General features: G+C 40.9%; 1 protein-coding gene across 5 annotated transcripts in view; it reads right to left on the reverse strand.

Annotated features, from left to right (window-relative positions):
* The window catches only part of grin2aa (glutamate receptor, ionotropic, N-methyl D-aspartate 2A, a), a 178041-nt gene that overhangs the window by 130283 nt on the left and 20466 nt on the right, over positions 1–27292 (reverse strand). For 4 of the 5 annotated variants that reach the window (XM_058050152.1, XM_058050151.1, XM_058050153.1 and 1 more), the window contains one exon: positions 20662–21162. In XM_058050152.1, the coding sequence (XP_057906135.1) occupies positions 20662–21162 (501 nt within the window). Of the gene's footprint in view, positions 1–20661; positions 21163–22431; positions 22590–27292 lie in introns of those variants that run through there. The other variant, XM_058050155.1, reaches the window with a different exon arrangement.

Genomic DNA, 27292 nt, shown 5'->3' on the forward strand with positions numbered 1-27292 from the left:
TGTTCTGTTAACATTTTTTAGACTAACTGTTAGCAAAGAACTACAGAGTCAACATCATAAACAACTTTTTCCATGCAGTGGCAAGCTAATGGGATGCTAACAAGGATGTTAGGTAATAAAATACATTATGAACACAGTTGGACTCAACGCAACAAAAGGCAAAGCTTATTGTACATTAACCGAAAAACTTCTATAACTATAACATATTCTCTTTTGTCATAATACAAGATTATTTTATTTCACCTCAAAAAGGTGTAATGGGGTTTTTAAGAAGAAAATGTGTCTCCTTTCACGGTGAGACAAGGACACAGGTATCCGGAGGGGGGAAAGCCTGCTAAGAAAGCACCTGCCCGAGACCCCTCCAAAGCAGACAAGATGATTCACCGCCGGGCCGCCTGACAGCTTACACAAACACCTTGTGTAAGTGTGAAAGAACCTTGAAAAACTACTGTATGTGTTTAAGCCCATTCAACCGGTGTTTTTCATCTGACAACATGCCAGTAAAGTCTGGAAGGAAAAGGTTCTGAATAGGAACACAAAGGTGAATAATATATACAAAAACATAGCATACATATACAAAACATAGTGTCTGCAGCCCCCGCATTACATCTTTGAACAACAGCGACTGAGTGTCCACGGTGCTAAGTTTGATTCCGCAGGTAAAAAAAAAAAAAAAAACATTTCCTCATTGACCTGACTGTATGTGGTCCCCGGAGTCCCATGCTAACTCTGCAGACCCATTTGTCAACGTTGACCCCCGTTCTTTTCCACGCCCCTGCACCCCTACCAGTCTCCTCTTGTGTCCGATTCTACCTACTCTGGTACTATTTTTAAACCCTCCCCCTGAAGGTATTTGCTGAATTTTGCTAGCTAAACCAAACACGTCGTTTCACAAATACGGACAAAATATACTTATATGCACACCCACACAAAAAAAAAACTAGCATGACAACTGACAGCTAAGGTGGAAACATCGGGTACGCATATAACAGCAACAAAGGAAAAGCAGAACATTCCAGACGCCTCGATGCCCCCGCTAACAAACGAAAGCCGAAACACCATGAAAGAAGCGGTTCAAGTAAGGGTAGTGGCGAAAGCTGATTGGTCCAAGACTCCAGCCTCTTACACAATCTTGAGTGTAAAAAAAACACGGCCGGAAAGGGAAACGAAGGGTGCTTTTTGCAGCTACGCTGTAATAAGACCCGCTTACTTGTAGGTATACAGGGACTGCAGATAGGCCCGGATGTCTGTATTAGGTATTGTTGAATAAAAAATCTGGTTCTCATTCTAGATTCCCTAGTCCTCAGGGGGAGGATTTCTACCCCCCCCCCCCCAACACAAAAACTCCACAAAAACTAAGAAATATGTAAATAAATAAAACACAAAAGGCTTGCTAAAGCGAGAAACAAAGGCAAAAGGACAGAAATGATCAAAAGGATACGATAGATCAAAGACGTTGACGTTCATTTAGCCTTCTTATGCGTGAAAATGCTTAATTTATAATATACATATATTATTATACATATATATATTTATACACATATATTATATTTATAATAATATACACAAATAGACTAAAAATAGGCATGAAAACTGCGAGGGATTAGTGCATGTGTTTTGTTGGGACTTGACTTTGGACAACTTGTTTTCCGCCATTTAATATTTCACCGTATTAATCATATAAACACTTTAGGTCAGGTGAGGGTCATACGGTAATTTACGGTATGCGAGGTTGGAGAGTGAAGAAGGTTGTGGACAGCAACAAACCTTATCGCTAATAACCATTCACTATCGACTTAATTAAATGAGTGCTTCCGTTTAAAGCTCCTTAGCCTCTCGCCGAAGGACTTCGCTCATGCCATCTCGCTTGTGGTCATTCTGGTACTTCCTTTTTGATATGTGTGTGAAGACTAACGTCTAAAAGCTCACCAAACTGCGTCAGTTTCCAAGATGTGACTCTTGAAGGACGACATGCTAAAGGACTCTGCAGTTGAAGGAAGCAAGAGTGCTGAGGCAAGTTGCAAATGACCTGATAACTAAAAATAGTTGCATTGGGGAAAAAGTGGTTCACTGCAGCATTTGCTTAACTGGGAAGACCAAATGTTGGATATTAATATGACACTTAAGATTCAGTCCAATAGCTTCTCATATAAGGCTTTGACACACACACACACTCACGTAGCACAATCAGACTTTTGCAACACTTGGATATGACTTGAGGAAAAATTAGTGGGACAAACATGCTAAAATTAGCATGCTACATTTTTTGGGGCAATTTTCAGAGATGTAAACTTACATAGCCAATGTTTTAATTAAGGTTTTAGCATTATTAGTATGCTAAAGTTACACACACACTCACACAGTACAATCAAACTTTTGCAACACTTGGATATGACTTAAAATTAGTGGGACAAGCATGCCAATGTTTTAATTAAGGCTTTAGCATAGCACCATCAGACTTTGGCAACACTTGGATATGACTCATGGAAAACTTAGTCGGACAAGCATGCTAAAATTAGCATGCTACATTTGTTGTAGCATAATTAGTATGCTAAAGTTACACACACACTCAAGTAGCACAATCAGACTTTTGCAACACTTGATATGACTCAAAATTTGTGGGACAAGCATGCTAAAGTTAGCATGCTACATTTTTTGTGGCAATTTTCAGCGATGTAAACCTACATAGCCAGTGTTTTAATTAAGGCTTTAGCATGATTAGTATGCTAAAGTTACACACACTCACACAGTACAATCAGACTTTTGCAACACTTGGATATGACTCGTGGAAAAATTAGTGGGACAAGCATGCTAAAATTAGCATGCTACATTTTTTGTGGCAATTTTCAGAGATGTAAACTTGCATAGCCAGTGTTTTAATTTCAGGCTTTAGCATTATTAGTATGCTAAAGCGATGTAAACTTACATAGCCAGTATTCTGATTTCAGGCTTTAGCATTATTAGTATGCTAAAGTTACACACACACTCACGTAGCACAATCAGACTTTTGCAACACTTGGATATGACTTGAGGAAAACGTAGTGGGACAAACGTGCTAAAATTAGCATGCTACATTTTTTGTGGCAATTTTCAGAGATGTGAACCTACATAGCCAGTGTTTTAATTTCAGGCTTTAGCATTATTAGTATGCTAAAGTTACACACACACTTGCGTAGCACAATCAGATGTTTGCAACACTTGGATATGACTCGTGGAAAATTTTGTGGGACAAGCATGCTAAATTTAGCATGCTACATTTTTCAGAGATTACATGGCAAGGCTTTAGCATTATTAGTATGCTAAAGTTAGCATTTTAAACCATTTTTTAGTATGCTAAAGTTAGCATTTTAAACGATTTTCATATGTATAAAGTTACATAGACACATTGTAATCATCCTAGGTGTTAGCATGTGAACTGTTGGCATGCTAGCTAAAGCATTTCAGTCCGGCGTCAGCTGACCACGTTTAAGGCAAGCAATTTCTCCTGTAGTTTGGAATAATATTTCAAATTGTGTGATCAGTAACTCAGGGAAAGAATAGCCAAATGTGCTAGCGGGTACAGCGCAAACAGCGCCTCTGTCAAATGGACTATAATAGCAGGTATTTTCCACATGCTTCATAGCTTAGTTGAACACATAAAATGTCAACGTAAATTTATCAAACACACAAGACGACAAAAGACAAGAGACAAGGAAATGTATTCATATTCGTCCACTTTAAGTTTGTCCATGTAGCTTTCAGCGCATGACACACGGACGCTAGTTTCCTGTTCGGCTCGACAGGACCTCTTAAGTTGTCTTTCATGTTAATGGATATAGTGCATCATTCTTTTTTTTTTTTTTTTAAAGAGTGCTGGATGCGCGTTGCCCGAGTACAGAAAGCCGAGGCCGAGAGACTTGAATAAATTGTGTGTCCAATAAAACATGAATAATAACATTTTCCTGAGAGCCCGCCCTCCTCCTTGCGCTCACAGCTTGTTCGCAGCTCGTCACACGGGGATTGCTCTCACAAAAGTCTGTCCCATGCGCCGGTTTGTTCGTGCCGCCCGTCCGGGTTCGCTCTATCACAACAATTAAGATTGACTTCACGCCCCACGGAGCTTTCCATCATAACGGAGAGGCGAGTGAAACAAGGAAGAGGCTCATCTTAGCGATATTTAATTCATGTCGCTCTCACTGCCCGCGTTCTCTCCGTCCTGTCTTTTAGCACAGCTCACTGCCCCTCCACATGGGAGGTGGGGGGGGGGGGGGGGTGGCAAAGCCAAGCTTCAGTCGGAGACCATTTACAATTTTAATGGAATTGTGTCGCGGTAAACTTTACATAAGCAAGCCCGACTGGATGCAGGCAAGTTATTAGGGCTTTCTACTATTTCATTATTTTGCTAGTCGATTAATCTGAAGCTTGCCGTTTCGATTAATTGAATCATCGGTTAATATGGTCAATATGAGTCCAAGCCGATGTGTGCAAATATCTTTGTCATATTTCATCATTTTTTGATTGAAATATGCAAATATTTTTGCATTTTCAGCCTCACAAATGTGAATATTTTTCACTTCCCTCAGTCATTCGTGAAAGCAGACCTTTTATAAAACCCGATTAATCAAACCAAGCTTGAGATTAATCGACTAAGAGTAATAATTGTTAATAATTGCTTTCATGAATGAGGAAATTCAATAATATTCACATTTGTTAGGCTGAAAAAAAAATAAAACTGATTAATCACATTCCGAAATAGTTGATTAATTTGATAAGCGATTAATCATGAATGCATTGCTGTAACTGCCAAAGTTATGTGAAAAATGTGTCACTTGGATATGACGAAGAAAAATTAGTGGGACAAACATGCTAAAATTAGCATGCTACAAAACCCGATTAATCAAACCAAGCTTGAGATTAATCGACTAAGAGAATAATTGTTAATAAATGCTTTCACGAATGAGGAAATTCATTCATATTCACATTTTAGAGGCTGAAAAAAATAATAAAAGTAATTAATCAAATACCAAAATAGTTGCAGATTAATTTGATAAGTGATTAATCATGAATGCATTGCTGTAACTGCCAAAGTTTTGTGAAAAATGTGTCACTTGGATATGACTTGGAAGAAAAATTAGTGAGACAAACATGCTAAAATTAGCATGCTACAAAACCCGATTAATCAAACCAAGCTTGAGATTAATCGACTAAGAGAATAATTGTTAATAAATGCTTTCATGAATGAGGAAATTCATTCATATTCACATTTTAGAGGCTGAAAAAAATAATAAAAGTAATTAATCAAATACCAAAATGGTTGCAGATTAATTTGATAAGCGATTAATCATGAAGGCATTGCTGTAACTGCCAAAGTTTTGTGAAAAATGTGTCACTTGGATATGACTTGGAAGAAAAATTAGTGAGACAAACATGCTAAAATTAGCATGCTACAAAACCCGATTAATCAAACCAAGCTTGAGATTAATCGACTAAGAGAATAATTGTTAATAAATGCTTTCATGAATGAGGAAATTCATTCATATTCACATTTTAGAGGCTGAAAAAAATAATAAAAGTAATTAATCAAATACCAAAATGGTTGCAGATTAATTTGATAAGCGATTAATCATGAAGGCATTGCTGTAACTGCCAAAGTTATGTGAAAAATGTGTCACTTGGATATGACTTGAAGAAAAATTTGTGCGACAAACATGCTAAAATTAGCATGCTACAAAACCCGATTAATCAAACCAAGCTTGAGATTAATCGACTAAGAGTAATAATTGTTAATAATTGCTTTCATGAATGAGGAAATTCATTCATATTCACATTTTAGAGGCTGAAAAAAATAATAAAAGTAATTAATCAAATACCAAAATAGTTGCAGATTAATTTGATAAGCGATTAATCATGAATGCATTGCTGTAATTGCCAAAGTTATGTGAAAAATGTGTATGTACTGTAGTCGTTGATAAAAAAAATAAGAGGAATCGTCAACCACAAAAGTGTGTATGTGTGTGTGTGTGTGTGTGATGGGAATATGTAGCGTTTGCCAACTCCTTTGGACGCGGCTTTGATTCCAGGGCCAATCTCCCATTCCGATCTTGAAACAATAAAGCAAAGGAGCGAAGGATTAATGAAGAGACTTAAATGATTACAATGACAGCGGATTGGACAAGCATCCTATTCTTCTTCTTCTTCTATGGTGATACCTTACATAGTATAGCCTAGTAGCCTTTGTGTTTCTGTTATTAATGTACAAAATGGCCCCCATATCCTTTCATCATCTAGCCTTCATGTAAGAGTCCGAGGGCCAGTAGGTCCATTTGCTTCCTTGCGGCTCGTCTAATTAGATCAAACTCGGAGCAAGTGAGTGTTGCCTGACCTCTGAGCACGGCGGATTTGTATTTAAATCCCAAAGCGTCCGAACCGGGAAGATGTTGCATCGTTATAAAAGTAACTAACAAGCCTGGAGAATTTACTGCATCGATAGTTGCAGAAGAAGGAATCCATAAAGGCGCCTTTCGGAGCAGAAATGACGAATGAAGAGGCGAGGAAATACCAAGTGAAAGGAGAAAGCCGAGAGGATGAAAGTGCCTGCGTCTGCACTACTCTAAAGCTAGGTAGAGCAAAAAAAAAAAAAAAAAAAAATGTCAGTTCGATATTATGAAGTCTTGCTGACATCATCTGTGGTGATTAATGAGTAAAAAGTCATAAAGATGTGGTTGTTTCCATGGAGACCTCCTTCTTTATCATACATTCTCATTTACAGCTTGCGTGGTTAGAGCTTTAAAAAAAAATGCATGCATGCGTTTACATAAGACACTTTTTACTGTACGTTTCAACTTTTTCCGGCTGCACGGTGGACAAGTGGTTGGCACGCAGGCCTCGCAGCTAGGAGACCCGAGTTCAATTCCACCTTCGGCCATCTCTGTGTGGTGTTTGCATGTTCTCCCTGTGCATGTGTGGGTTTTCTCTGTAATGTAAAGATGTCGGTAATGTTACTATATTTGGTCATAGGAGCGCAAAGGTGACTATAGGGTTGCTATTTCATGTCTACAGGGCTCTAATGTTAAAACGTCTATTTGGAAGGTCATAAACGTTAACGTCTAGGCCTCACAGTTCAATTCCACCCTCAGCCATCTCAATGTTGCGTTTGCACGTTCTCCCCGCGCATGCGTGGGTTTTTTTCGGGGTACTCCCGGTTTTGCTCCCACATTCCAAAAACATGCTAATTAGCGACTCCAAATTGTCCATAGGTATAAATGTGAGTGTGAATGGTTGTTTGTCTATATGTGCCCTGTGATTGACTGGCCACCAGTCCAGGGTGTACCCCGCCTCTCGCCCCCAAAAACAGCTGGGATAGGCTCCAGCACCACCCCCCCGCGACCCTCGTGAGGATAAGCGGCAGAAAATGAATGAATGAATGTCTACTATAATTGGTGATAGGAGTGTAAAGATGACTATAGGGGTGTTATGTCATGTCTAGAGGGCTTTAATAATGTTAAAACCGTATTTATAAGATTAGAAACATGTTTTCTACTCTCAAACTATGAAAATATTTAATATATAATAAAGGGATCCTACTTCTGGAACCAATTAACCGCCATAAATGAGGGATCAGTGTCGTCAAAAATGCAGCGTAACTAACGGGTTAGTGGTTAGCATGTAGGCTAACAACTAGGAGTATTCTCCGGGTACTCCGATTTCCTGCCACATTCCAAAAACATGCTAGGTTAATTAGCAACTCCAAATTCTCTATAGGTATGAATGTGAGTGCCCTGTGATTGGCTGGCCACCAGTCCAGGGTGTACCCCAGCCTCAGCTGGGATAGGCTCCAGCACCCCCTGCGTGAGGATAAGCGGTAAAAAATGAATGAAAATTTGAACTTTTCCTCTCTATAGAAGGATAGCAATGACAAGCACCTTGCAGCTCAGGCAGGCAGGATGAAGGGGGAATCGAGCCAAGGATCCGTGTATATTACATAGGTCTAATTCCAGACACTCATGTGTGGGGGGCTTGCATCTCAAATTGTTTGCACAACAACAGTAAATATGGTGCGACACAGCCCATGATGTCACGAATCAATGGTAGCGCTGCAGGCCTGTTAGGCTAGCAAGTACAGGGTTTACACAAGCAGGAAAATCTTTGTCAACTATCCGCTCTGAAACGTCGATCAGGCAGAGTTGAACGCGATAGGGATGAAAGGGTTGACAGGCTATCGGAATAACATCCTGCAGGTTGAACTAATGCATGTTAGAACGTCAGATGCAAAAAAAATTGCACCAAAATTTTGCCTGTTTGCGTACATTTTCCGGTTAGCTTACTATATATATCGTGGCTGCAACTGTGTTTTTGATGCATTTTACCACAAAACATCCTTGTTAGCACCTAGCAAGAGAGCCTCAAGTTTACAAAGTGCCAAAGTAGTCATATAACATCCCAACATCACGCCATGTGTGTATTTGCCTTTAGACATGAGTAAATTACCTAAATGCTAACATGCTAACAGTCATCATGCTAGCACCTAGCAAGAGGGCCTCAAGATTAGAAAGTGCTTAGGTTGTACTGTAACCTCCCTACATCATGCCATGTGTGTATTATCCTTTAGACGTGAGTAAATTAGCTTAAATGCTAACGGCTACCATGCTAGGACCTAGCAAAAGAGCCTCAAGTTTACAAAGTGCCAAAGTAGTCATATAACATCCCAACATCACCGCATGTGTGTATTTGCCTTTAGACATGAGTAAATTACCTAAATGCTAACATGCTAACGGCTACCATGCTAGCACCTAGCAAGAGGGCCTCAGGTCCTGAACAGTTTGAGGCAGTCCCATAGTGTCCCCACATCATACAATATTGTATTTGCCTTTAGACATGAGCGAATTAGCTATAATGCTAACATGCTAACAGTCATCATGCTCGCACCTAGCAAAAGAGCCTCAAGTTTAGAAAGTGCCAAAGTAGTCATATAACATCCCAACATCATGCCATGTGTGTATTTGCCTTTCGACATAAATGCTAACATGCTAACAGTCATCATGCTAGCACCTAGCAAGAGAGCCTCAAGTTGAGAAAGTGCTTAGGTTGTACTGTAACCTCCCTACATCATGCCATGTGTGTATTATCCTTTAGACGTGAGTAAATTAGCTTAAATGCTAACATGCTAACGGCTACCATGCTAGCACCTAGCAAGAGGGCCTCAGGTCCCGAACAGTTTGAGGCAGTCCCATAGTGTCCCCACATCATACAATATGTGTATTTGCCTTTAGACATGAGTAAATTAGCTAAAATGCTAACATGAGCGGTTGACTATGTAGTTCTTTGCTTACTAACACAGTTATGCCACAAGTCAATGGATAAATGACGCTAACCAAAGGTTCCACTGTACAAACGAAGAAGTCACGGGCGATAAAAGCCGAAATAAAAGCAGCTTTCATGGCCCGACAACTGCGTGCATGTTGTCAATATATTAGCCAGGCTTAAGATGAGGTGACAAAATTCCTTTTCAGAAATCCGTGATAGCTCCGGTCCCCCCCCCCCTCAGGGCGTATCTTCAGTCTCTCTGCGACTGAGCTGACTTTATATTTATTGGAAGCTTTGCGGGCAACTGACAAGAGTCCAGTCAAGCAGATCAGGAATTCAATTTACCGCAGTGGGAAAGTCGGGGTTCATCAACAAGGACTTCATAATACACACACACACATATATATACGCACACACACACACACACACGTAAACATTTGTCAAACATCACACCCGACAAACAGACAAGAGGATTAGAGCCATGTTAGCTTCACTGCTGTTTGTTTATTCTCGTAATGCATACAAGCTCGTAAACCCGATTGCACGGCCAACTCGCCGTTTGGATGAATGGATGGAAAAATGCGAAACCGACGAACTTGCAATAAAATATCCATAGACTAATAAAATCTGCACTTTTTCCCAAATAATTGCATGACGCCTACTAAATAATTTTGCACCTAAAATACAAACTATGGCTGCACGGTGGACGAGTGGTTACCGCATGGGCCTCCGTTTTCCACCATCTTCCTGTCTCTCTGCATTCCAAGTTCTATCGTCCCCGTCAGGTCTGCAGCCATAAAAGGCCTTTCTCCTGTAATGAAATCAACTGAATGGTTTGACCCGACACGGGTAAGAATTAAAAGTTATGACCAATTTCCATCAAATCCATCTTAATCTAGAATCGTTGTGTAATATTTGATGTGCGATGGAACGGCTAACATACGTAATGTGATGGGAACAGACAGGCTGTTATTAACCCGTTCCAAAGGGGATGTTGAAATAGCCCAATTCTGAAATGCTGGAGCCTATCCCAGCTGTCTTCGGGGCGACAGGCGGGGTACACCCTGGACTGGTGGTCAGCCAATCACAGGGCACATATAGACAAACAACCATTCACACTCTGAGTAAATTAGTATATTAGCCAAAATTCTAACATGCTAACGGCTACCATGCTAGCACCTAGCAAGACAGCCTGAGGTCCCGAAAAGTTTGAGGCAGTCCCATAGTGTCCCCACATCATACCGTGTGTGTATTTGTCTTTAGACATGAGTAAATTAGCTATAATGCTAACATGCTAACAGTCATCATGCTAGCAAGTTTAGAAAGTGCCAAAGTAGTCATATAACATCCCTACATCACGCCATGTGTGTATTATCCTTTAGACGTGAGTAAATTAGCTTAAATGCTAACATGCTAACAGTCATCATGCTAGCACCTAGCAAGAGAGCCTCAAGTTTAGAAAGTGCTTAGGTTGTACTGTAACCTCCCTACATCATGCCATGTGTGTATTATCCTTTAGACATGAGTAAATTAGCTTAAATGCTAACATGCTAACGGCTACCATGCTAGCACCTAGCAAGAGGGCCTCAGGTCCCAAACAGTTTGAGGCAGTCCCATAGTGTCCCCACATCATACAATATGTGTATTTGCCTTTAGACATGAGTGAATTAGCTAAAATGCTAAAATGCGGGGGTGCTGGAGCCTATCCCAGGTGTCTTCAGGCGAGAGGCGGGGTACACCCTGGACTGATGGCCAACCAATCACAGGGCACAGGGCACAGGGTCGGGCTAGCATAACAAGCTAACTAGCCCGATATACTTTATTATTTTTTTAAATTTACTTCTTAATTCGAAAGAAATATTCAATGACATGACATTTTAGTGTATACTGTATAAAGTATAGTGCTGTACATTGCTGGTGCTAAAGGCTAAAATATTCTACGTTATCCAGATGTTGTACGCAAACTGAGGCTAAATTTTTGTTGTTGCCTACTTTAATAAATTAGGTGTGTGTGTGTGTGGTATTGTGATAAAAGAACAATATTCTGTACATAACAATATCTGTTATCGTCGCCCCTTAGGCAGTATAATTACACACACTGATGCTTGGTTTTGTTGGAGGTGAAATAATTAAAAAAAAATACACAAGATAGAGTTCTCATATGAACGTATTATTTACGTCCAATTACTGTTTGTTTTCGTTCGCCTCAGCCCCCCCATGCCGCCATGATGCTAAAACATCCATGCCATGCAAATCGACAGCCCCCACTGTGCTCTCAGGTACCTCTGCGTATGCTAATCAAGACGGCGTGTGTCTATGTGTGCATCAATATCTATGCGGTTGTAATTGGCTGCGTGTGTGTCGTCGTTTGCCATCATGACATCATGGAAGGGGGGGGGGTTGGTTGACACGTCGCCTATTACCTTGCCGAGGCTCCTCGGAGTGAGCGCTTCTCTTGATGGCTTCTTTTTGTATTCCTTGTTTGCGTGTGCGTGGCTGTAGGTTTTTGAAGGCCATATGCTAGCATGTGTGCTCATGCATCTACTTTATGTCAGCGTACAGTAGATGCCTGCAATTGAAAGGGTTGCATTTACCCAATAGGAAATAAACACAAGTAATTGAATCGGCCATAAAAATGTACATGTCTAATGTATTGTTGTTGCCACTGTAATGGCTACTAGCCTTCCTTCCTGGTTCTTTGGACTTGGCTGCTGAGGCAGAAGCGGGGAATCATCACACAATTTAAAATGTTTTCAAATTAGATTAAAATAACTTAATCTTTAGGGCTGCACGGCGGTTAAGTGGTTAGCGTGTAGACCTCACAGCTAGGAGACCAGCGTTCAATTCCACCATCTCTGTGTGGAGTTTGCATGTTCTCCCCGTGCATACGTGGGTTTTCTCCGGATACTCCGGTTTCTTCCCACGTTCCAAAATGCGACTATAGGGGTGTTATTTCTGGTGTAGAGGTCTCTAATAATGGTAAAAACATATTCAACCAGTCACATTTTATTGTGCAGATCAATAGATTTGATACATTGGATTTGTATTATTCCTTAGGGGAGAATTGTATTCAGTTTCCATACGTTTTATGTTTGCAGCACATTAATGACGTTAACCACCGTAAGACCGATGGAAAACACTGCATCATCCTGGCATGAATGAGTATATGAATAAATATACATCACAATCATTAGAACGGCAAAGAGAATTATTATTTCCCCGAGATCGTTACTTTGTTGTGTTTGCATTTCTGCACACTTCATAGCCAAATAAATCTGCTCTACTGTGGATTAATGTTGATAACTTGTCAACTATTGCTGTTATAATCAATGTTGCGAGTGCTTAATCATAATAAAAGGGCTTAAAACACATACGCTTCCAAAGCAAGGGCTCTCTTAGCACACAAGAGGCGTCATGCGATGCTTTATTAGCCGCATTTTAGTTCCGTAATTCACGGAGAAAATACAAAAAAGCAGACAAATTGCAGATAAAAACAAAAATGTTGCAGGCAGTTCTGTGGGCGTCTATAATAACAATTTAAATTTGCAAAAGCAGGAACGATTAAAAAGATATATGCATATATATATTGTGTTTTTCCATCTTTTTATTTTGTTGTGGCGGAATTAGCGTATTTTAAACTTATCGGGTCATTTGGTTTATGTTGTCGAGTAAAACTGCAAACTAGCATTGGGCGGATTTGTTTTTATTTTTATTTTTGCAGTTTATTCAGCAGATATAACACACATGACGTACATTTATTGCCTTAAAATGTGATTTATTTCTGGTTTAATGTCTTGATTTCTGACCATTCTGAGACATGTCTAGTCATCATTCCAATTAAAGAGACTGATTACAACGTCATGTTTGGTAGTTTAATGGCAAATATCTACATGCTAACCACTAACCCGTTAGCTACGAAGCGTTTTTGCCCTCATTTATGGCGGTTAATTGGTTCCAGAAGTAGGATTCCTTTATTATATATTAAATATTTTCATACTTAGAGCGTAGAAAACACGATTACAACCTCATAAATACGGTTTTAACATTATTAAAGACCTCTAGACATGACATAACACCCCTATAGTCATCTTTACACTCCTACTACCCAAAATAGTAGACATTCATTCATTCATTTTCTACCGCTTATCCTCATGAGGGTCATGGGGGGGTGCTGGAGCCTATCCCAGCTGTCTTCAAAACAAGAGGCGGGGTACACCCTGGACTGGTGGCCAGCCAATCACAGGGCACACATATAGACAAACAATCATTCACACTCACATTCATACCTATGGACAATTTGGAGTCGCTAATTAACCTAGTATGTTTTTGGAATGTGGGAGGAAACCGGAGTACCCGGAGAAAACACGGGGAGAACATGCAAACTCCACACAGAGTGGAATCGAACTCGTGTCTCCTAGCTGTGTGGCCTGTGTGTTAACCACTTTTCCATGCAGCCTACTGTATCTTTCCACAAAATAAATTTGTGAAACTTTATTTATTTTTTTTAGTCGGGAACTGATATTTTCCTCAAACTTACCTATGTTGTACTGCTGATGACTATGAAAACCCACACATGCACAGAAAGAACATGCAAACTCCAGAGTGGAATCAAACTCGGGTCTCCTAGCTGTGTGGCCTGTGCGTTAACCACTCTTCCATGCAGCCTACTGTATCTTTCCACAAAATAAATGTGAAACTTTTTTTTTTAGTCGGGAACTGATATTTTCCTCAAACTTACCTATGTTGTACTGCTGATTACTATGAAAACTCACACATGCACGAACAAGAACATGCAAACTCCAGAGTGGAATCAAACTCGGGTCTCCTAGCTGTGAGGCTTGCGCAATAACCACTCGGTCGCCGTGCAGCCGTGACAATTTATTTAAGGTTTGGAAATTAGATGAAAAGATATCCGCATTATTTTTAGATAGACCCTGGACTCAAGTAAACCCCAAACCTAAGCCCGTGTGCCCCAGGGTGTCTCCCAGTCATTTTACACGAGTCTTATCCCAAGCGTTGCGCAGCTCTGATTGCGCAACACAGAAAATGGTGTCCACAGCAACAAAAGACATCAACTGAGAATGCAAAGGGACGAGCGGCTGTAGGTATTGCTAGGCGTCATGGCACCAAGCCGTATAAAATGCGGAATGAAGAGCGTTCGTGACTAACGTGATCCAGTCTGCATTACTGACCTCGCAGTGAGTCGATAACCATTTAGTGTGAGAATTGCATGAAGCCCATGACCAAGTCGGCCCAGACATCTACCCACACAATTAAAGCACTCAAGGGGATAAAGGCGCGCAAGAATGAAAAGGTTTATGCAGGGAAGAATTTTACTAGAATCCCTAAAAATAATAATAATAAAGCAATGGCATGAAAATGGTAATGGTTTAATTTAATTTGAACATGCATCAGATTACAATTGAGTTCCATCCCATAATCAGTTCACAGTTCCACATGTCCAAAAGGAGTAGGAAGAAGCAAAGCTTATTAAATCCTACCCCTCCATCTGGTACTTTTACAATCAGTAACTGTTACATTTGTTCACTTCCTGCTTTCCTAATATAATTTTTATTTATTTTAATTTTATTTAAAAAAAATTTACTTAATTTTATTAATTTTTATTAATTTATTTTATTTAATTTTTTGTCCTGTCAAGCAATGTACCATGCGCTGGTTAGGTGTTCAAGCGCACTGTGTATTTCTGAGCGTAATGGTAATGGTTTTATTTCATTTTGAACATGCATCAGATTACAATTGAGTGCCATCCCATAATCAGTTCACAGTTCCACATGTCCAAAAAAAGGAGTAGGAAGAAGCAAAGCTTATTAAATCCTACCCCTCCATCTGGTACTTTTACAATCAGTAACTGTTACATTTGTTCACTTCCTGCTTTCCTAATATAATTTTCATTTATTTTAATTTTAAATTTTTTTTTACTTAATTTTATTTATTTATTTATTTTTTGTCATGTACCAAAGTACAATGTGACAAAAAAAAAATTACATTTTTAGGTAATTGGTTATTTTTAGCCTTATGCATTATTTTAGCTGTTTGAAGATGAACTATATCAGCAAGTTTAAGTATTTGTGATTTTAGAAATAAAATGCTAAAATGCTAATACTGGTGTTTTCTTCCCGAGCCGTTATGCCGGATGACTGAAAATACTGCAAAGGAAGACATATATATTTCCTTAATCAATAATGTATTCCTTTCAATACAGGGAAATGCTGCATTATTCAACAGAAGGGGCGAGAGATGCATGGGAAAGTACTAACACACAAAAGAGATGCTGATACGTTTATCTCATGAACAAGCGAGAGTCAACATGATGAACATGTGAAGGAAGGTAAACGGAGCAGTTTTCTTTACGAGGTACATTCCGAGGATCGAACTCTCTCTCTAGAGGTTTCCGTGGTTTTGACTGGGAGTCATCACCGCCGAGAGATTTATCCTCCAAGTGACGGGCAAAGGAAACTCGGAAGTGTAGTGCGGGGAAATAGATTAAAAAAGCACATACACAGGGAAATTTCACACACGCAGCATGAAGGCGTAATCACGAATAGACAAACACACAGAGGGGTCTTACAAGGCGTAATCATTGGAGGCGAGCCTCTCCCCGTATTTCACATGAGGATTAGCGGAAATCTGGATTGGAACAAGGCAGCAGAAAGACTCGGCTACTTAGACTTCAGAGAGGAAAAAAGCATAAACCTTCACCTACGGCACACAAGTTAAATAAAGTTTAAAAGGAGGCCAGAGGACTGGAGAAGCTGAACACACACGTTTCAACATGGCTGCATGCATTCTCCAAGTATCTGTTCCAAAAGTACGGTGGCTGAGAAGTGCCAAACATGTTAACAAAAAGCTAAACTAATTATAATTACACCTCCCAAAAAAAGGGAAATTTACCAAATCTCAATCATCTTTGGGGAGTTGGTACATTCCTTTTCCAGTTAATGTTAATAGCGTTCCCTCATTTATCACGGGGATATGTTCCCAAAATAGCATGCAATAAGTGAAATCTGCAAAGTAGCCAACTAAAGTAGCCCGAGGGTGGAATCGAACTCGGGTCTCCTAGCTGTGTAGCCTGTGCACTAACCACTCGGCTGTATTTTTCCACAAAATAAATTTGTGAAACTTTGTTTTTAGTTGGGAACTGATATTTTCCTCAAACTTACCTATGTTGTACTGCTGATTACTAAAGAACAGGAAAGCTAGGGTCTCCCCTGCATGCTAACCACTCGGCCATGCAGCCTACTGTATCTTTCCACAAAATAAATGTGAAACTTTTTTAGTTGGGAACTGGTATTTTCCTCAAACTTACCTATGTTGTACTACTGCTGACTACTAAAGAACAGGAAAGCTAGGATCTTGTAACTGTGTGGCCCGTGCGCTAACCACTCGGCCATGCAGCCTACTGAATTTTTCCACAAAATAAATTTGTGAAACTTTTTTAGTCGGGAACTGATATTTTCCTCAAACTTACCGATATTGTACTGCTGATTACTAAAGAACAGGAAAGCTAGGGTCTCGTAACTGTGTGGCCTGTGCACTAACCACTTGGCCATGCAGCCTATTGTATCTTTCCACAAAATATTATTTGTGAAACGTTTTAGTCGGGAACTGATATTTTCCTCAAACTTAGCTATGTTGTAATGTTGATTACTAAAGAACAGGAAAGCTAGGGTCTCGTAACTGTGTGGCCTGCGTGCTAACCACTTGGCCATGCAGCGTACTGTATCTTTCCACAAAATAAATGTGAAACTTTTTTAGTCGGGAACTGATATTTTTACCTATGTTGTACCGTTGATTACGAAAGAACAGGAAAGCTAGGGTCTCCCCTGCACGCTAACCACTCGGCCATGCAGCCTTCTGTATCTTTCCACAAAATAAATTTGTGAAACATTTTTAGTCAGGAACTGATATTTTCCTCAAACTTAACTATGTTGTACTACTGATTACTAAAGAACAGGAAAGCTAGGGTCTCGTAACTGTGTGGCCTGTGCGCTAATCACTTGGCCATGCAGCCTACTGCCGTGCAGTCAATTATTATTATTATTATTATTATTATTATTATGTTTCAAATACATCCAGTTGAGATTATATCACTAAAAGTTCCTGAAGTAGTTTTTTTAAGCCAGGAAGCCGTCACGACACTTCTTATACGTCTCAGAAGGTCATTGAAAAGTTGATGCCTCACATCTGATGAAATCATCCGAAACACAGATGTGACTCACAAGGTTTTCATAAGATAATACAGGGAACATAAATGGAAGCGCAACCTGGAGGCACAAGTGTGTGTGTGTGTGTGTGTGTGTGCGTGGCCAAATGGCAGCGACAACATCCACACAGCATGACATTTGGATTTGAAGCTCATTGATGAGCTATGAAGCAAAGAAGAAGACATATTGGAAAAGTAAAAGCAGACAAGAAAGTGGACCGAGGCGCATGAAAGTGGATTATTTCTCTCCCCCGTCTGCGCCTGTGGAGAAAACACTCTGCAATGTCCGGGAGCTGAATTGCGGTTCAAAGCCGACGTATCTGTAACTGCGAGGATGAAATAGGTGTTCTGTATGGCAGGTGCCAATCAAAACATTGTGTAATTCCCTTCCTTTCAGACTCGCCTCTGGTCAAACGGAGGGATTATCCCCCTCAGTCCCTTATTTCTTGGCTTCGTCACCCCAACTCATTCCTCCTCCTCTCAGCCATCTTTAAAAGGTGACATGTTTAACGCAGAAGAATCAATAAACCATTAGCGCACGGTAACTTCAAGACATTTGTATATTTACTGTAAACAAACGAGATCATTGCCCAGAGGTTCTTACAGACCTGACAGCCTTCTTATACTGCGTGTTTTATTGTGGGCCACCCGGGGGTCGGACTTTTGTGGGGAAATCAGCTCAGGAGGTTGTTTTATGGCGTGGAACGGAGAGGAGGATGTGATCGGTGATCCGGCGGGCTCAGGATTTGTTAGCTTGCACTGGAACCGATAAGTTTCCGCTGCCAATCAACACGTAATGAGTGAATACGATGGAAAACATCATATTACTATGATAATCACTCATAAGACTTATGTTCAAATGACTGAGCTGCTAAATTCTGACTATGCAGGACAGCACCAGCAGCTGTCCTACCGAGTCCAATATAAGGCACACGAGCAGTTCATGCTCAATGACTAGGTAGGACAGTCACACAGACAAGGATACTAATAGAGAACATGGTACACATCCCTAGTCTAGTCCTAGGTAGCAGTCCTAGGTCGGTAAGCAGACTAGTAGGACAGCCATAGATGGTCAATGTTGTCGGTGGTACAGTACTAGGTAGACAGGTGAGACAAACACTAGTCTGACTAGATAGGAAAGCATGAGTCACACACTCTTGGGGACATGTAACACCTAGGGCTGTTCTAGTAGTAACAAGGCGGACAGCTGTCCTATCTAGTCACACAGACTAGGGATCTAATAGGGAACATGGTAGGACAGCGCTCTGTAGGTAGACTCGGTGTTTGTCCCGCCGAGTCTGGTGATGTCCTACCAACAACATTCCCTTTTAGGTCCCTCGTCTGTGTGACTAGGTAGGACAGTTCTCGTCACACCTATGGCTGTTCTAGGTAGGTACTTAGGGGACACAGACTAGGGATGTCTACCTCATCTTACCTGCTGCCCTACCTACCACATTGCCTATTAGTACCCCAGTGTATGTGCCTTTCCTACCTAGTCAGGCTTGTGTTTGTCCCACCTAGTCATTGAGCATGAACTGATAAAGTCTGACTATGTGGGACTCGCTTAGTCACACAGGCTCAGACTCTCCTCCCGAGTCCCACATAGTCAGACTTTATCAGTTCATGCTCAATGACTAGGTGGGACAAACAAGCCGGACTAGGTAGGACAGTCACATAGACTGGAGTACTAATAGGCAATGTGGTAGGTAGGACAGCTCCTGGTGTTACTGGTGAAAGATTAGGTTACTGGGTAGGATAACCCTAGTCTGTGTGACTCGGGCTATCCTACCTAGTCAGGCTTGTGTTTGTCCCACCTAGTCATTGAGAATGAACTGATAAAGTCTGACTATGTGGGACTCAAGAGGAGAGTCTAGTCAGACTTTATCAGTTCATGCTCAATGACTAGGTAGGACAGCCCTAGTCACACAGACTAGGGTTATCCTACCCAGTCACCTAATCTTACACCAGTAACACCAGGAGCTGTCCTACCTACCACATTACCACCTACCTATTAGTACCCCAGTCTATGTGACTGTCCTACCTAGTCATTGAGCATGAACTGATAAAGTCTGACTATGTAGGACTGGACCTAGCGAGTCCCACATAGTCAGACTTTATCAGTTCATGCTCAATGACTAGGTGGGACAAACACAAGCTTGACTAGGTAGGACAGCCCTAGTCACACAGACTAGGGTTATCCCACCCAGTCACCTAATCTTACCCAGTAACACCAGGAGCTGTCCTACCTTCCAATTTGCCTATTACTACCACAGTCTATGTGACTGTCCTACCTAGTCATTGAGCAAGAACTGATAAAGTCTGACTATGTAGGACTGGACCTAGCGAGTCCCACATAGTCAGACTTTATCAGTTACGCAACTGATACGCAATGACTAGGTAGGACAACCCTAGTCTGTGTGACGAGGGCTGTCCTACCAAGTCATTAAGTGTGAAAGACAGCACAAGAAGCACAGTCGTCTTATGAGTGGTCACTGAGTATGAACTGATGACGGGAGGCAACATGTCTTCCAGGACAAAACTTGACAGCGCAGTTGTGATGGGTTCAATTCCCTGATAATACAGCAACCCAGATGAACGAGTATGTTCACAGGCACGTAGTATAGCACACCGGTACCTCAGTTTGGTGACCCAACTGACAAGCAGGTGTTAGTGTTGGTGTTCATTGTCACTGAGCTTCACTTAAATTGTTCCCCGGACCTTAAAATTCCGTTCCGGAATGCCGAAATCCGTGTGTGTATTCATTCAAATGACACAAAAATAACATTTTCTCATCTGCAATTCATGGCCATTGAACCGGGGGAAGCGGATTCCTCTACAGTTACTTACCTTTCCCCGCTCGCCCTTCTCTTTGTCTACGTTCTCTGCGGTGCACACAGAGACAGACAGCAAATGCACCGCTGTTTTGGAAAAGTGCAGCTGACATCGCTTCCCTCCGGAAAATAACTTATTATAATATACTTTCAGATTCCGGCAGCAGCGCCAACAGCTAAGCGTGCAAAAACTAACAAGAGAGCATTGGCTTGTTTTTTTCTCTGGTGTACTGGATCTCGATTTTGGCGCAGGGAGAAAAACATGGAAATGATGCATTCAATGTTCTCAATAGCTGGTCTTTCAGAAGAAAACTATGAACATACCTTATCCGCCATGATCATAGACGAGCCTCCATGGATGCCGAGGATGGGGATGAGCGTCTGCGAGGAAATAAAATCCAAAATCTGGGCAATGGCCTCCTGGTCCGTGCCATCCCCAAAAACCACACCGTGGATCTTCGTCCCGGACATCAGGTCGCACATGTTCGTGATGATGCTCTTTGGGTCCGTCTCGTTAACGAGCAACGACACCACGTTGACATCGACGGGTTCCTCCTTGCTCCACAGCGCCCGGATGTCCCGGTCGGAGATGTAACGCGTGCGGCCCAGAATCACGGCGATATTTAGCACCGGGACTTTTTCCGAGCCACTTCCTCGCTGCTTTTGGGCCGCCACTGGATCGGTGAAGAAGGTCACCACCACCGCCGCCGATAGAGCGAAGGAAAACAGCACGGCGTGGTGGTGACCGCCGCCGCCGCCGCACCTTCTGCTCCTCCTCTTGATTCTTTTACTGCTGAGGGACATTCTTCCGAACCGCTTCAGCCCCTGCACGGGAAAAAAAAAAGGACACGGTCAGAGCAAATGGTGTTAGGCTCGCAGGTTCTAATCGAGACAGAGATGCCCTTGAGAGGAAGTGTGAGAGATCCAAGATGACTAATAACAAATTTTAGTCACGACTATTCAGATTTGATGACTCAAACGCGGCTTCTTTGCAACATATATAAAGCTTTAAAAGGTGGAAGGTCTTAACAGCCGTTAAGTATGAAAGCAACGTTCAAACCAGAATTATTTACACTCAAAATGAGCGTCAAGAGGCATTGCAAAGGAATGGAAAATATCAGTTCCCGACTAAAAAAAAGTTTCACAAATTTATTTTGTGGAACAAAACAGTAGGCTGCATGGCCGAGTGGTTAGTGCGCAGGCCTCACAGCTAGAGACCCTAGCTTTCCTGTTCTTTAGTAATCAGCAGTACAATACAAGTAAGTTTGATGAAAATATCAGTTCCCGACTAAAAAATTTTCACAAATTTATTTTGTGGAAAGATACAGTAGGCTGCATGGCCGAGTGGTTAGCGCGCAGGGGAGACCCTAGCTTTCCTGTTCTTTAGTAAGCAGCAGTACAACATAACTAAGTTTGAGGAAAATACTAGTTCCTGACTAAAAAAAAGTTTCACAAATTTATTTTGTGGAAAGATACAGTAGGCTGCATGGCCGAGTGGTTAGCACACAGGCATCACAGCTAGGAGACCCTAGCTTTCCTGTTCTTTAGTAATCAACATTACAACATAGGTAATTTTGAGGAAAATATCAGTTCCCGACTAAAAAGGTTTCACAATTTTATTTTGTGGAACAAAACAGTAGGCTGCATGGCCGAGTGGTTAGCGCGCAGACCTCACAGCTAGGAGACCCGAGTTCAATTCCACCCTCGGCCATCTCTGTGTGGAGTTTGCATGTTCTCCCCGTGCATGCGTGGGTTTTCTCCGGGTACTCCGGTTTCCTCCCACATTCCAAAAACATGCTAGGTTAATTGGCGACTCCAAATTGTCCATAGGTATGAATGTGAGTGTAAGTTATTTCCCAAATTAAGTAGTTTTGAGTTTTTCCTTGCCCTGATGGGGGTCCAGATCAGGGATGTTGTCTATTGTCTATCATCTACTGTATCTACTGTTGCTTGCTTGTTAAGCCCTTTGAGGCTCTTTTATGATTAAGGGCTATACAAATAAAATTGACTTGACTTGACAAAAAATGGCAATAGGGAAAACTATCCTCAAACAACTCATGAAGCAAAAATACTCAAGAGTACAAAAAAACTCACCAGAAAACACTCAGGATGATACACCGCTCTACAAAACCAAACACGCCACCCCAGGCCAAAAAAAAATAACACAATTATGAACCAAAATGGCTGAGCACAAAGCAATAATGGAGGTAAGAGCGGCAACTGTTAGCCATCTGTCTCCACCTCCACCTGGGATGTCTCCACTCTGCAAAACACACACACACACACACAAGCAGCCCCACCCACTGCTGGACATTATTCATTCATTCATTCATTTTCTACCGCTTTTTCCTCACGAGGGTCGCGGGGGTGCTGGAGCCTATCCCAGCTGTCTTTGGGCGAGAGGCGGGGTACACACTGAACTGGTCGCCAGCCAATCACAGGGCACATATAGACAAACAACCATTCACTCACATTTTGGAGTCGCTAATTAACCTAGCATGTTTTTTTTTTTTTTGGAATGTGGGAGAAAACCGGAGTACCCGGAGAAAACCCACGCATGCACGGGGAGAACATGCAAACTCCACACAGAGATGGCCGAGGGTGGGGAAAGACAAAATAAGCAGCCAAAAAGTTACCACTTCCACACAAAATAGGAGGAGAACTCATTCATTCAGTCATTTTCTACCGCTTATCCTTACGAGGGTCGCGGGGGGGGGGGGGGGGGTGGAGCCTATCCCAGCTGTCTTCGGGGTGAGAGGCGGGGTACACCCTGGACTGGTTGGCTAGCCAATCACAGGGCACATATAGACAAACAACCATTCACACTCACATTCATACCTATGGACAATTTGGAGTCGCTAATTAACCTAGCATGTTTTTTTTGGAATGTGGGAGGAAACCGGAGTACCCGGAGAAAACCGAGGGTGGAATTGAACCCTGGTCTCCTAGCTGTGAGGTCTGCGCGCTAACCACTAGACCGCCATGACATGACTTTCTTGTTTAATTCTAATTTTAAGGCACGTAGACACGCGGGCTGATATCAGCTTCTCTGTATCAAACCGCGGCAGAAAAAAAGTACAGCGACATCATCATTGCTTCACATGCCCTACAATTTACACCTTCATCTCCCTCGAGAGGCTCGCTGGACACCCAGTGCTCAGAGAGCATGAAAGATTGAGTGTGTGTGTGAGTGGGAGAGAGAGAAAAAGAGAGAGAGAGAAAGAGACGGAGAAGTCAGAAAGACATGAAACATATGGCTGGATGAGATGTTGTGCACTGCTGAGCATTTATAGATGCGCTGACAGATGACAGGCCCGCATGTTGTGTCACTGCTGAGACTTTCTGGGTGAGACCGAGTTGAATCGGTGCAGATTTGGAGAAGAAGAAGAAGATGATGATGAGCTCAAGGGCTCATAAGAAACCGCTGTTATTTACATTGTTAGAATAGGATTTTTTTTTTTTTAGGTGGATTTAAAAAAAAAAAAAAAAACTCATGTCAGCAAATCTCCCATCGTTTTCTTTTGCATCCTTTACGGCTTTTGGTGTAATTGGGGGGTTTCATAAAACAAGCAAAAAGACAGCTTGTCCCGTGTGCCGAGCAAAGCGTAAACATTGTTAGAGAAGACTTGAGCATGAATCACCCAAATCTAGGCCCCCCCCCGTTCTCTGTGGAGGGAGAGCCGTGATGCCCAATGGAGTCCGAACATCACTCAAAAAAAAAGTTGTTCTTTTTCCACTTAGAAGTTGTTGGATTCGTCATCCCGGTCTCTGGAATTGTTACTTGTTTTTTTGAAACGCCACGTTTCAAATACAAGTATTGCCATGGTAACTCTGGATCACCTACTTATAAAATAAAATAAAATATAATAATAAAATAAAATATTGGTGCACAAGTGAGACTTGTGTGCAGTGTTTGCACAACTTTGGTTACACACGGCAATGGTCATATAATGCTGATTCCATGAAAATATATACAGTCATCCCTCGTTTATCACTTCCAGACCCCGACTGTGATAAGTGTATTTCCGTAAAGTCCAATTCCTTATTTATAATGAAATATTTTTGTAGGTACAGCACAAAACACCTCTTTACAAACATTAGAGACCACTAGACATGAAATAACAACCCTATGATCACATTTACACGTAATGTGTTTAACATTAAAGCCCTCTAGACATGACATAACAACCCTATAGTCACATTTACACATAATGTGTTTAACATTAGAGCCCTCTCGACATGAAATAACACCCCTATAGTCACATTTACACGTGTTTAACATTAGAGCCCTCTAGACATGAAATAACACCCTATAGTCACATTTACACATAATGTGTTTAACATTAGAGCCCTCTCGACATGAAATAACAACCCTATAGTCACATTTACACATTTTTGTAGTTACAGCATAAAACACCCGTTTACAAATTTGTAAATATGTTTAACATTAGAGCCCTCTAGACATGAAATAACAACCTTATAGTCACATTTACACAATGTGTTTAACATCAGAGCCCTCTAGACATGAAATAACACCCCTATGGTCACATTTACACTTTTTCACATTTTTGTAGTTCTCGCATAAAACACCTGTTTACAAACTTGTAAATGTGTTTAACATTAGAGCCCTCTCAACCTGAAACAACACCCCTATAGTCACATTCACACATAATTTGTTTAACACTAGAGCCCTCTAGACATGAAATAACAACCCTATAGTCACATTTACACATAATGTGTTGAACATTAGAGCCCTCCAGACATGAAATAACACCCCTATAGTCACATTTACACATTTTTGTAGTTACAACATAAAACACCTGTTTACAAACTTGTAAATGTGTTTAACATTAGAGTCCTCTCGACATGAAATAACACCCCTATAGTCATTTACACATTTTTGTAGTTACAGCATAAAACACCTGTTTACAAACTTGGAAATGTGTTTAACATTAGAGCCCTCTAGACATTAAATAACACCCCTATAGTCACATTGACACTCTTGTTATCCAATATATGTATAGTTATAAAAATTAAAACATAATATCGACTCACACATGTTAGCATTAGGAGTTTTTTTTTACTTCCTGTACTGCCGTATGACATTTTAACCAAAAAAATAACTTAAATGTAATTACATTTTTAATTGCAAAAAGTTTTTTTTTTTACAAAACAAATTAGTTTTTTCCTTACAAAAAATAAATTGTAAGTATTTTTTGTATTTATTTTTTTAAATACAAAATTCTGACAAAAAATATTTTAACTATATTAAAATATACAGTATATAAATATCAAAGCGGACCCCCTTGAGTTTTTGAGTTTTCAGTATGCGGCCTTTAGTGGAAAAAGTTTGGACACCCCAGCATTAGAGTGTGTTTTGGTTATAGTCCGACCTTGTGTAAAGGTTTAATGACACTAACCAAGGTTCTAGTGTATTCCTGACTGCTTGCCTATTTTAGGAGTAAAATGCTGCACTTTAAACGACCATGAATGAAAGTTGTCGGCTGAGGTGCTCAAAACACCGTCCACAGACCCATTCCAATGTGTGTGGGGATCAAACTCCAATAAAGAGTGTCAGCATTTGGCGCGGAACGAGTCTGCGGCATAACATCAGAATTCCAGGGAGCCAAAGTGAAAAAGAGTCGGTGGAAAAAAAAAAAAAACGGCACATGAAGGAAGTTGAGTCAATGCATTAAAGCAAAAGAGATGCTCAGAGAGAAGAAAAAAAAAATGTCGAGTGAGCATGCAAGCATCCCCCGATGCCAAATGGAATGGAAGCAGTATGGCGTCACACAAAGGCTACCCCTCTTTTGGCACCACAACAGTGAACGATGTTTGGCAGGCACATCCGTAATCATGGATACCAGTCACGCACTCACGGATCCACACATACACAAACAAGACACACTGGGTTTGTTTATATGTACACTATTTAAAAAAAAAATCATATTTCCATCTTCTATATGCTCTCATTGGCGCTATTCACACATGAGGCTATGTTTTCCGGTTCACGCATAACTAGCTTTTATACGCATCAATAATTCAGCTTGCATTATCTTCATATGATGATTAATAGGACTGCATTTACCGCCGCAGTCATGGTAGTTCTCCCTTTCTATCTTCCTAAATGGCATTAAAATTACATTAACATACTGTATACGTTCTATGTGTATGATTTATTTACAAAGTCTGGAACCGGAATGCTTGATACGTATTATGATAAGTGTGTGTTTTTTTTTTTTTTTTATTGTGCTGTGACCCAGCGGATGTACGCGTATGCGAAAATAAAAAGATATTTTCTGCTTTGAGGAGGATTGTGTTTAATATTCTATGGTTTTTTTCTTCTATCGAGCAAATGCATTCCGTTTACTTAGATCTGTTTTTCCCTCAACTAGCGCTAACCTTGCATTTTATTACTGTACTATGTACGTGTCTATTCAACAAGACAATAACAAAACGCTTTGATGGAGAATTTTTATGCTTCTGTGTAGTCTCTACACCAGGGGTCTCAAACACGCGGCCCGCGGGCCAAAATGTGGCCCGCAGTACACTAGTTTGAGGCCCCCCGCCTTGATATGAAAGTTTAATGCTAGTGCGTCCCGCGCAAGTTTGATATGGATGCTGTATGGTATCATGTACCCAGAAAAAATTATTACGTTTGATTAATGTTCATGTTAAAGGTTAAATAACTGTTAATAGTTATCCTCCCTATCCGTGTGGAAGTGGTAAGTTTTGGGGTTTGATATGGATGCTGTATGGTATCATGTACCCAGAAAAAAATTATTACGTTTGATTAATGTTCATGTTAAAGGTTAAATAACTGTTAATAGTTATCCTCCCTATCCGTGTGGAAGTGGTAAGTTTTTGGGTTTGATATGGATGCTGTATGGTATCATGTACCCAGAAAAAAATTATTACGTTTGATTAATGTTCATGTTAAAGGTTAAATAACTGT

Source organism: Doryrhamphus excisus, chromosome 15 (assembly GCF_030265055.1).
Source record: "Doryrhamphus excisus isolate RoL2022-K1 chromosome 15, RoL_Dexc_1.0, whole genome shotgun sequence".
In the NCBI taxonomy this organism is placed as follows: Eukaryota; Metazoa; Chordata; class Actinopteri; order Syngnathiformes; family Syngnathidae; genus Doryrhamphus; species Doryrhamphus excisus.